The following is a 13,358-nucleotide window of genomic DNA, read 5'->3' as shown; positions in this document are numbered from 1 at the left end:
AGACATGAATACATGAAACACATAGTTATTCTTTATAGCACTGTTTTGTATGCACACACACGTGTATGTATATACGTATATATTTTATGTATAATCTTTCTAACACAAGATTAGAAACAACCTAAATATCCATCAACAGGGGAATGGTTATATAAAGTACACCATATTCAAAAAGAGGAAAATTATGGAGCTGTTTAAAAAAATAAAAAGTTTTCAATGGAAAAATCTCCAAGAAGTGAAAAAACTGTAGAACAGGGGCTTCCCTGGTGGCACAGGGGTTAAGAATCCGCCTGCCAATGCGGGGGACACGGGTTCGAGCCCTGGTCCAGGAAGATCCCATATGCTGTGGAGCAACTAAGCCCATGTGCCACAACTACTGAGCCTGCGCTCTAGAGCCCATGAGCCACAACTACTTAAGCCCACGCGCCTAGAGCCCGAGCTCTGCAACAACAGAAGCCACCACAATGAGAAGCCCGCGCACGGCAACAAAGAATAGCCCCCACCCACTGCAACTAGAGAAAGCCCAATGAAGAGCCAACACAGCCAAAAATAAAAATTAGGGCTTCCCTGGTGGCGCAGTGGTTGAGAATCCGCCTGCCAATGCATGGGACACGGGTTCGAGCCCTGGTCTGGGAAGATCCCACATGCCGCGGAGGACCTAAGCCCGTGAGCCACAACTACTGAGCCTGCGCGTCTGGAGCCTGTGCTCCACAACAAGAGAGGCCGCGACAGTGATAGGCCCATGCACCGCGATGAAGAGTGGCCCCCGCTCGCCGCAACTGGAGAAAGCCCTCGCGCAGAAACGAAGACCCAACACAGCCCAAAAAAAAAAAAAAAAAAAAAAATCCAGAAAAGATAAAATACATAATAACAATTCATTAACGAAATGCTCAAAGGTAAAAAAGAATTATTTCTAACGGAAACTGCAAGTTGATAATTCCATACTGTATTTTATCATGTATAATCAACTGCAAGTATTACCTTTCATTTTTGAGTGTGTGTTAATCAACGGATCAGAACAAATCCTGCAGGGCCACCAAGGGCGTCTCTTGAATTTTGCCCAGATGAGATCTCCAACTTCATACTTCAGCGGCGTAGCCTTTTTCTTGGGCTGACACTTGAGACAGACAAAACATGGGGCATCAATAAAAATCAGAACCTTTTGAAACAACATATCATCTTTCCACTAGCCTTCTGAGAAAGCATTACCAATGAATACTAGATAAAAACACTCCAGCTTAACCACAATTACAAAATAAGTACAATTAAAAATTACTTTGTCTTAACTATTTATAACACAGCCCTTTATACAGTCAGTAGTAGCTCTCAATTTACATTTGCTTTACATAAGTAAACTACCTACATTCTAGGAAAATAAATAAGCTATTTCAAATTTTTAAAGAGCTAAAAATTGAAATAATAGATAAACAGAATCATCCCAAGGAAAAGATATCTTTGCCCAAGTCCTTGGATCACAACACAACAGGGGTGGGGGGTGGGGGGTTGGGAGGGGAAGAAATTTAACAATGTCAAGAGACTCTGATCCCACTAGTGTTATATGCCAACTTTATCTCAATAAACTGGGGGAGGGGGGAGGGGGAGACTGTGGTCCCTTCTGCAGGTGATACTCTACATCCTTCTCAAACACAGACATTCTTATTAATTAATTAACAATAATGGCCTACTGAAATAATCCTGAAAGCTACAGGCTAGATTCTTGCAAAGTCAGCACAACTGACTTATATTTTTCCCAGGACATGCAAGAGAGGCTGCATCCAGAACAGTCCACTGCCCAACTCCAAGGAATACCATTCAAGCACAATACAATATGAATCAAGCTCCCTGGACATATCCAATGCAGAGACCCTGGCTGCATCTTTTCTCCAAAAATAATACCTAATTAATCTGCAATCCAAATGCTTCCATCTCAGCTCTAAACCCATACCCATGCCTTTAACACCGCATCAACAATACAGAGGTCTCCTGCCCTGAGAGGAAGGTGGCTTTGTGTTTAGTAGGACTGAGCTCCCCCCACCCATAAAGCACACAAAGGAGTTCACATGTGCTGAGCTGTTTCTGGGTAGCTAAAAGCAGCACCTAAGGTCCTTGGACAAAGGACAACCTACTCCATTTACTCCAAGGGGGCATACAAATATTATGATTTTCTATAAATGCCATGTCCTGAAAAAGGCTTGGTGAGTTCCTCCCTCAGACTCAGTCGTCCCTCCTTAATGCCCAAAACAGTACCACCTAGTACATATTAAGCGTCCAATAAAGAATATGCTGAATGAATTGACTGAAATCATTCAAATAAAAATGATGAGTAATACCTGGGGCTCAAGGATATCAAAGTATTGGGCTCAATTCAATGATTTGTAAGTTACCATTCAACTTTAAGACTGTGCATTCAGAGAGAAGTAAATCTCACAGAATACCCTTATTGAAAAAATAGTGTCATTAGTTCTTCATGTATATAGAGTTACTAGGAAATGAGACAGAAACTACAACTTTTAAAACATTTTTTTTGAAAAGCAAGCCCCAAGGGGCCATTTTTGCCTGTTATCATTCTGTAAGTTATCAAAAAAAAAATTACTTCAAAACTAGTTGGCTTTGAAACTTTAAAACCATGATACCAAGATGGGATAGAAAAATCTTTTACATGCCCCTGTACTGAAAACTACAATGAGTAGGTTCCCATAAATTTCTGATATAATCTGATTTGTAATCATTTACTTGGCAATCATTGATAAATATGGACTTATTTATCTGAGTCCTAAACGACTTTAAATATACTACCATTTACTTGATGTTTGCTATATACCAGGCACTGTTCCTCCTTTAATCCTCTTAAGGTCGATACTATATTATTACTCCTATGTTACTATATACCTATAGTCATATAGTTATGTAGTAGGTGGCAGAGATAGGATTCAAACCTGGGCAGTCCAACTCAGGATCCCAAACTCTCAACTACTATCCAATAACAATAAAACCCCATGATTATTACATGCTTTATGACAAATTCAGCCATAATCAATCTATAACATGATACTGGTTCTGTCTTTGCCATATATTACTACTACAGTCACTTTGTAGTAGTAATATATCAGGAATATATCAGTGATCAGGAAGTAAAGCCATAAAACTCAAGGCTTCAATAATACATGGATAAGAAAGACCACGAGTGGTACCGCTTAAAGCCAGAAGCCAGAATCACACAACCACGCAAAGCAGTAATGAGTTGTCTTCTGACTCTATCACAAATTGTGCCACCTTAAACAAGTCAGTTAATTCAGCATCAGCACCCTAAGACATAATAAAACCAGGAAAGAAACACTTGCTCTACCATGAACCATGAAAATGAAAATAACTATTAATTCTACTCCTAATATTTTAACCCAAAGGAAATAATCCAAAAAAGTAAAAGAACTGTAAAAAGATATCTAAAGCAGTTATTTATGACAACAAAAAGTTAACATCCTAGACAACCTATGGAATGAGAGAAAATATTTGCAAACAATGTGACTCTATATTCCAAAATATACAAACAGCTCCTACAACTCAATGACAAAAAACAAAAAATGGGCAGAAGATCTAAATAGACATTACTCCAAAGACATACAGATGGCCAACAGGCACATGAAAAAATGCTCAACATCACTAATTATTAGAGAAATGCAAATCAAAACTACAATGACGTACTATCTCACACCAGTCAGAATGGCCATCATTAAAAAGTCTACAGGGATTTCCCTGGTGGCGCAGTGGTTAACAATCTGCCTGCCAACGCAGGGGACAAGGGTTCGATCCCTGGTCCGGGAAGATCCCACATGCCGCAGAGCAACTAAGCCCGTGCACCACAACTACTGAGCCTGCACTCTAGAGCCCGCGAGCCACAACCACTGAGCTCGCGTGACACAACTACTGAAGCCCACGTGCCTAGAGCCCATGCTCTGCACCTCCACAACAAGAAAAGCCACCGCAACGAGAAGCCTGCTTACCACAACGAAGAGCAGCCCCCGCTTGCCGCAAGTAGAGACAAGCCCACACACAGCAATGAAGACCCAACGCAACCAAAATAAATAAATAAAATTAAAAATTGGAAGGAAAAAAAAGAATGGATCAGATTCTACATAAAAAAAATAAAATAATATGCCTGTCAATGCAGGGGACACGGGTTCAAGCCCTGGTCCAGGAAGATCCCACATGCCGCGGAGCAACTAAGCCCATGCGCCACAACTACTGAGCCTGTGCTATAGAGCCCGGGAGCCACAACTACTAAAGCCCACACACCTAGAGCTTGTGCTCCACAACAAAGAAAAGCCACCACAATGAGAAGCCCATGCACTGCAACAAAGAGTAGCCCCCACTCACTGCAACTAGAGAAAGCCTGCGTGCAGCAACAAAGACCCAACGTAGCCATAAATAAATAAATAAATAAATAAACAAACAAATAAGTAAATAGTCTACAAATAGTAAATGCTGGAGAGGGTGTGGAGAAAAGGGAACAACCCTCCTACACTGTTGGTGGGAATGTAAATTGGTGCAGCCACTATGGAAAACACTATGAAGGTTTCTCAAAAAACTCAAAATACAGTTGCCATATGATCCAGCAATCCCACTCCTGGGCAAATATCCGGAGAAAACTCCAATTTCAAAAGATATATGCACCTCAGTGTTCACTGCAGCACTATTTACAATAGCCAAGACATGGAAGTAACCTAAATGTCCGTCGACAGATGAACGGATAAAGATGCGGTACACATATAAAATGGAATTCCATTCAGCCATAAAAAAGAATGAAGTAATGCCATTTGCAGCAATCTGGATGGACCTAGAGAAAGACAAATATCATATGATATCACTTATATGCGGAATCTAAAAAATGATACAAATGAACTTAATTACAAAACAGAAACAGACTCACAGACATAGAAAACAAACTTAGGGTCACCAAAGGGGAAAGGGGGGGGGGGGGGATAAATTAGAAGTTTGGGATTAGCAGATACAAACTACTGTATATAAAATAGATAAACAAGGTCATACTGTATAGCACAGGGAACTATATTCAATACCTTGTAATAAACTAAATTAAAAAAGAATCAGAAAAAGAATGTGTGTTTGTGTATAACTGTATCACTTCGCTGTACACCAGAAACACAACATTGTAAATCACCTATACTTCAATTTTTTTAAAAAAGTTAACATCCAACAAGGGACCTGTTAAACAAATTATGCTGAAAACTCCATGAAATATGCAAAGTGCAGATGAAGTTATGGAATACTGAAAATGTAATACACAGCCACACATATGATATACCAACTATTTAGAAACTATGCCAAAACTATGATAAAAAAAATAAAGTCACTGAGAAACACAAATAAAAAATAGTTTCATTAAATTAAAGGTATAGTGGGTAAAGATTTTCATAAACCTGAGACATTAATTTCCTCCTTACTATGTAACTCATTTACCAGGATGACCAAATAAAACAATATATACAAACCTATTGGGGAAAAATGTCTATACAAATACATATTATTAATGAAGAGCAACATCCAAATCCAAGTGACCTTAATATATAAAAAATTAGAAACAGGCAAGAAGTCCAGACCAAAGTGAGGCTTCCAAACATGAAAATAGAGAAAATAACAACAAGGGAAAATTAAAGTGGAAAAAAAAGCATATGACTCTTCTCTTCAGAAGAGCTTAAAATCTCACCCGGGAAAGAAAACTCCAAATAACTCCTTGTAAAGCCCATAATTCAACTAAACACCTGCATACAAAGCTCAACAAGAAACACAAAGATGAATTCCTGATCCTAAGGCACTTGGAGAATATCAGGGAAGACTAGAGTGAAGAAATGTCATCTGAGCTTAGACTGGCCGGATAGGCACATTTCAGAACAGCTTTCCCTAATATCTCTATGTCCAGTTAGATGAAACATATTGGTGCTAACTCCCTGGTCGGGGAACTAAGATCCCGTATATCTGTGGGGCGTAGCCAAAAAACAAATTATAAAAAAATTAAAATTAAAAAAAAAAATGTTACACTAGAAAATATTTAACACAAAAGAAGGCAGTAACAAAGGATTAGAGGAACAAAAATACAAAACATAAAAAACAAAGAGCAAAATGACGGATATCAATCCTACCTTATCATTATTTACATAAAATGTATATGGATTTAAAATTCAAAGGCAGAAATTGACAGAAAAGATTAAAAAAAAATTACACAACTACACTGTCTAGAAGACACACTGCAGATCAAATTCAAAAAAGGGACTGAAAGTAAGAGGATGAAAAAGAAATAACATGCCAACAGTAACACACGGAAGGAAGTAATAAAAGTGGGGACATTACTACTGATTCTATACTAATAAAAAGGAGTATGAGAGCGGTAGCAACAGTTGTACACCAACAAATAGGATAACTCGGATGAAACAGACCAAGTCCTAAAAACACAAAACCTACCAAGACTAAATGACATAGAAACAGAATATGTGAATAGACCTATAACTAGTAAGGAGACTGATCAGTTGTGAGTAATCAAAAAATCTCCCCACAAAGAAAGGCCCTGTAGGGACTTCCCTGGTGGTCCAGTGGTTAAGGTTCTGTGCTTCTAATGCAGGGGGCGCAGGTTAAATCCCTGGTCCGGAAACTATGGTCCCGCATGCCGTCAGGCGTGGCCAAAAAAAAAAAAAAGCCCTGGACCCAGTGGCTTCCCTGGTAAATTGTACCAAACATTTAAAGAAGAACTAACACCACTCCTCAAACTTTTCGAAAAAATCTAAAGAGGAATAAACTCTCTAACTTACTCCTTGAGGACCGCATTACTGATACCAAAGTCAGACAAAGAAAAAGCTATAGACCAATATCTTTTTTTATAAGTATTTTTATTTATTTATTTATTTTTGGCTATGTTGGGTGTTCATTGCTGCGCTCAGGCTTTCTCTAGTTGCAGTGAGTGGGGGCTACTGTTCGTTGCAGTGCATGGGCTTCTCATTACAGTGGCCTTTGCTGCAGAGTACAGGCTCCAGGCATTCAGGTTTCAGTAGCTGCAGCTCGCGGGCTCCAGAGTGCAGGCTCAGTAGTTGAGGCACACTGGCTTAGCTGCTCCGCGGCACGTGGGACCTTCCCGGACCAGGGCTCGAGCCTGTGTCCCCTGCACTGGCAGGCGGATTCTTAACCACTGAGCCACCAAGGAAGTCCTAGACCAATATCCTTTATAAAGACTGATGCAAAAATCCTCAACAAAATTCAGCAAAACAAGTTGAACATCATATTAAAAATCCATAATATAAATATCAATCACTATTTTGAACAGCTGAAACTAATATAATGCTATTATGTCATTATATCTCAATTAAAAAAAAAACAACCAAAACAAAACACCATGACAAAGTGGGATTTATTACTGTAACACAGGACTGTTCAACACATGAAAACAGATAAATTTAATACACCACATTCACAGAATGAAGGATAAAAATCACATGATCATCACCACTGATGCAGAAAAGGCATTTAATAAAATTCAATGCTCATTCATGATAAAAAAATACTCAACAAACTAGGATTAGAAGAAAACTACCTGGGACTTCTCTGGTGGCGCAGTGGTTAAGAATCCGCCTGCCAGTGCAGGGGACACGGGTTCGATCCCTGGTCTGTGAAGATCCCACATGCCGCGGAGCAACTAAGCCCATGCGCCACAACTACTGAGCCCGCGCACCACAACTACTAAAGCCCGCGCACCTAGAGCCCGTGCTCCAGAACAAGGGAAGCCACTGCAACGAGAAGCCTGTGTGCTGCAACAAAGAGGAGTCCCTGCTCGCCACAACTAGAGAAAGCCTGTGCACAGCAACAAAGACCTAACACAGCCAAAAATATAAATTAATTAATTAATTAATTATTTTTTTAAAAAGTGAGTATAGTAGAGAAAGGTGCCTGAGGTCTAAGTCCTGAGGGGTAGAAACAGGTAAGGATTCTTTTTAAGCTCTGCTAGAATTGCTTGGCCAACAGATTCTCCAAAACTCCCTGGCTTGGGAATGGGCACTAAATTTGGGACAAGGATAGCATATCAGAATTTAGTCACAGAGTATTACATTTCAAAGCTATAGTTCTTAAAAAAAAAAAAAAAAAAAAAAAAAGCTATAGTCCTCTAAGCAACTTTCAGATTACCAGTTAATCTCCCACATATCCAGATTTTGGAAAGGGGGTACACTTTGGCTATTCGAAACAAATATTCTGGTACAATGGAAGTGTCTCTTCCCCCAACATTTATCCATCATGGTGTCATGAACTGTTAGTCTATTCAGAAACTGGGTACACTAACAAATTTGGTTTCATGAAAGCTATGGAGTTAACCCTAGGTTCTAGGGAAGGGTCACAGACCAACCTTCCTCTCTGCCTCCCTTGGCTCTGCCTTCAACCTTTCTAAGCACAAGTGAAAATGGAACCCACTTTTAATGTTTTATTACTGTGTGTTAGAAACATCCCCAGCTATTTTCTTTTTTTTTTTAATTTTTGTTTGTTTGTTTGTTTTTGTTTTTATTTTTGGCTGTGTTGGGTCTTCGTTGCTGCACGTGGGCTTTCTCTAGTTGCGGCGAGCCGGGGCTACTCTTTGTTGCAGTGCGCGGGCTTCTCATTGTCGTGGCTTCTCCTGTTGCAGAGCACGGGCTCTAGGCACGCAGGCTTCAGTAATTGTGGCACGTGGGCTCAGTAGTTGTGACTTGCGGGCTCGAGTGCAGACTCAGTAGTTGTGGCACACAGGTTTAGTTGCTCTGTGGCATGTGGGATCTTCCCGGGCCAGGGCTTGAACCCATGTCCCTTGCATTGGCAGGCAGATTCTTAACCACTGCGCCACCAGGGAAGCCCCCCAGCTATTTTCAATTGAAGCATTCATAGTCATGTGTGAGTGCTCAAAATCATTCTCAGGTCCCCAGTCCTCTTCAAAGATAGTTTAAAAAAAAAACCAAAATAACTCTCCAACCCAGTCTCACAACAGTATTTCATTCAAGTCAGAATTGAAGAGGGTTAAAAGTGCATCTCAACCACATCACACACTGAGTAACTGCTAAGTAAAATAACTGTACTAAGTATAGTGATCTAGCCAGCTACATTTGGTCACAATAAAACTCAGGCACTTTGCTGAACACTTTATACTTAATACTGAATTATCTCTGATGTCACAGTAGCTTCTAAGAATAGAGTAGGAGTGTGTTTTTCTCCATATCATGCATGCAAAAACTGAGGCAGAAATTAAGTCATTTGCCCGGTTCAACAAAACTAGTACTAAAATTTCAATGCAGGGAATCAAACCTGACTCCAATAAAAAATGCTTTTAACATTGCACCAGTCTATTCCCAGAAGATAAACAAGAATTTTTCTTCACACAGGATTCTACACTTTACATATGAATTTCCACAATATTTAAATATAAACTCACATCCCCCCAAATATTTTGGAAATCCAATATTCCCCTATCAAGAACAACTAACTTAAGGGAATTTCCTGGCGGTCCAGTGGTTAGGACTCGGGGCTGTCACTGCCAGGACCCGGGTTCAATCCCTAGTCAGGGAACTAGCAAGATTCCACAAGCTGCACAGCAGGGCCAAAAAAACAAACAAACACACACACACACACACACACATTAACTAACTTTAAAAAGTCTATTCACACAAGCAAAGCCACGGAAGCTGTTCTGCAGCTGTCAACACATTTTCTGGTTTGCCAAGAGCCTTTTCTTCAGCCATGGAGGGCAGTGACTAAAATCTCAGAAACAAGCAACTATACTTCAATTAAAAAAAAAGAAAAGAAAAAAAACCTCAGAAATGATTTGAGAGAACATGGCATACTTTAGAAAAAACAGTACTTTAAATGTAACTTAATCTCTTCACTTTTTAAATGATGGAAGAACGGAAATAATTTAGATGTTGGATACAGACTTGGCTAATTACAGAACACCTATACGTTTGAATGCTATACAGAAATTTTATACATATATACTAAGGGAAAAGGCATGTAATACAATGATCTCAAATCTTACAGAGATACATTTTCATACACAAACATATACAAAAAATGTCTGGAAGGATAGAGGTCAGAATGATAAATGGGTCTGTGGATACTGTCAAGTGATTTTTGGCTTATCTACATTTTCTAATTTTTGTACACTGAACATGTATTATGTGCACAGTTTTTTTTAATGAGATAATACATATCACAAAACCAACTTTTTAACCACTTTAAAGTATCCAATTTCATGGTTTTTAGTATATGTTGCATAATATTTTAAAGTAAATTTTAACACACATTTCCCTTGAAGGGAAAAATAAAAATGTATAGAAATGCAGCAAGACAGAATTTCCTACCACAGTGAGAAAAGTGCACCAAAGAAATAAGCATTATAATCCTCTGAACTGCCTGCCTTGAAAAAAATCTGAAAGTGCTTTGTCTCTGTGCCTAATTTGTATCATCTGTAAAATGGGGACAATTAATAATGCCTACTTCATAGGGCTCCTGGAAGTACTGAATAAGCTAATATGTAAACATTATAATATGTTAAGTACCAGTAGCTGGTAATGTGTTAGCACTATAGGTGTTAACTTACATTATTTCAAAACCCTGATATCAGAAACTTGTTCTTCCTCCTCTATTCAAACCTGATTCTCTACCCTAAGTTGCAACATTTAAGGGTTCTATTTATTTTTATGTTAATTATTAGTATAAAGGTATCATTTTAGAGCACAGTGTAATGTTTAAAAACCTAGGCTCTCTGAAATCATACTTCATAAAGTTATAAAGCGCCTAACACATAGTTACAACTCAAAAAGCAGCTGCTGTAATATTCACTGTATTTCTTTGAAAAGATACATTTATTTAAACTACTTTAAGGATTAATATGGCAGTATAGGCACTTAACCTCCATTTAACACTATGTTTACAAAAATATTTCAATTTCCAAATAACTGACCTAGAAATATTTAAATAGTAACACAATTCCAATGCTGTTACATGATTTATATGGTATTATAACATTAAAAAATGATGTCCTCTCTGAGGGATAAACTATTCCCAAACAGAATGTGAAAGACAGAGGGACCAAATGACTTGTCCAAGACTATGAGATAAAAGCAGGGTAAGAAGATAAATACCTATACTATTCTGTGCATTTGCAATTCACTAAGTCTTTAAAGTCTTAATCCCTTATATACATTACATTTGCTTATAATTAAATGAGGAATTATACACACTGCCAGAATAGAGAAATGCATGGGCTTAATTTCTGCTATGCTCTTAAACCACCTGTGAGACTCTGGACAGTTACTTTACCTCTCTGAGCTTGTTTCTTTGCCTGTGAAAGTAGTATAATAATGCCTCCAATTTTGTAGCAGGCTGTTTCAACTGAACAACTCTATTTTTAATCGAGTACAAATTATCAAAAATAAATGATAGCTATGGGGATCCAGTGATTAAGAATCTGCCTTCCAATGCAGGGGACGCGGGTTCGATCCCTGGTCGGGGAACTAAAACCCCACATGCCACAGGGCAACCAAGCTCACGTGCCACAGCTACATAGCCCATGTACCTCAACTAGAGAGAAGCCTGCGTGCCACAACGAAAGATCCCGGGTGCCGCAACTAAGACCTGACACAGCCATAAATAAATAAAATAAATAAATAAATATTTTAAGTAAATAAATGATAGCTATTTTTAGTCAGTGATTACAATTCTTCTACCTTACAAGAATTGTGATTTCCTTTCCCAGTCCTCAACCCAAAACTGCAAAAGAAATTTCAACTCCAGAATAGTATAAAAAGTAAAATACTATTTTAAGCATTTGCATTACTCCCACCTCACTCACAGCCACATAGCCTAATAATGCATGTGTGTATTCTAGTTGTCAAAGATCTTTTAACATCCATTATATCATATGAATCTCAAAAACAACCAAGTAAGGTAGGCAGCACAGATTTTATTATCCCATATTTACAGCAGACAAGGAAACAGAGGCTCAGAGTGACCCTGTCAGAAGTCTAGAGGCCTTTAAGAAAAGGCAGGGATTAGAGGCCAGCATCTTCTGAACCCTACTCCACCACACCAACCACAGAACAAAGAGTGAACTAGAGTACTTGAAGTCTCCTCCCACCAATCCTCTCTACCTGGTAGATGGGAGTCAGAGCTAGGTCTATTAACTTGCACTGAGAAGAAGGGGGAATCTGAGACTGAGGTAAGAAAATCTAGCAACGAGTAGTTAATAAATGGTTTCTGGCAGCATTACAATTTTAGCCTGCAGCAAGCTAAGGCAAAAGACTAAAGATTATTGTGTAAAAACTTAATTGTTACTAAGAAATGAACCCTTGCTTATTGGCTACATCCAGGACATATATCAAAGAGAAAGCATGGACAAGAGATCAAAGGGATACACTGAAGTCTTGGAAAAGGACAGCATAAAAGCAGGGAATTGGTCCATGAAAGCTGGAAAGCGGAGCAGCTGCTAGGTTGGTCATGGAAACTGGTGTACTGAGGACCACACGGTAAGGTTGAGGCTAAGGAGACTATTAGTGAAAGCCCAGCCTGGATGTAGCATGAAGCTGCTCACAGAGGGCAGCCTGCTCAAGAGGTAGAACAGAAACATGCAGGCCAAGGCTCTCCTGCTAGCCCAGGCCTTTGGCTTTATGCCATAAGAATTTTCAGACCCACAAGAAAACAGGGTTGGTGACAGTGCAGAACACAGCCTGAAAGGATGCAGCCCTCTACAACCCCAGAAGGCTTAAAGCAGGGAGGAGAGCTGTACTCTCTGGCCTGACACAACAAAAGAAATTGTTGTATGCTGTTATGCCTGTATGTTATACTGGAACTGAATGATGTAAACATTAGTTTGGGGCTATCCTTGGGCTCTTAATCTGGAGAATTTCAAAACACTGACCATAGGCCTTTTCCCTACAACAGAAAATCTAGTGCCAAATCACTCCAACATAAATCAATTTTATTCTGCATAGTCTTTCTGGCCATAAATTTTTCTTTCAATGTTTGAGAATCTACTATGCACCCAGCAATTCTCATTTATCATTACATTATATAACTGTTGGGTATGACCTGGGGCTTATTTTTCCTCTGACTTCTGCTTTAGTCTGAGCCTTTCAGGGATTTGTTTCTGAGTGCTAGAGGAAGCAGATCAATGGTTCTCAACCCCGGCTGTACATCAGAATCACCTGAGGAGTTATAAAATACAGAACCTCCTACCCACCCACAGGCCTGGAGATTCTGATTCAGTATGTATGGGGAGAGGCTCTTGGCATCTAATTTTTTTAAAAAAGCTCCACAGGTGATTCTGATGAACGGCCAGGGTTGAA

At 39.2% G+C, this 13,358-nt stretch overlaps 1 protein-coding gene across 1 annotated transcript in view; it reads right to left on the bottom strand.

Moving 5' to 3' along the window:
* Window positions 1–13,358, bottom strand: part of NSD1 (nuclear receptor binding SET domain protein 1) — a 134,764-nt gene that overhangs the window by 79,256 nt on the left and 42,150 nt on the right. The window contains 1 exon segment of the mRNA XM_036847310.1: window positions 982–1,117. Coding sequence (XP_036703205.1) covers window positions 982–1,117 — 136 coding nt within the window.

This window comes from Balaenoptera musculus, chromosome 3, assembly GCF_009873245.2.
Source record: "Balaenoptera musculus isolate JJ_BM4_2016_0621 chromosome 3, mBalMus1.pri.v3, whole genome shotgun sequence".
Lineage (NCBI taxonomy): Eukaryota > Metazoa > Chordata > Mammalia > Artiodactyla > Balaenopteridae > Balaenoptera > Balaenoptera musculus.
Note: the sequence above shows the minus strand (reverse complement) of the source record. Positions and strands in the feature narration are given on the sequence as shown.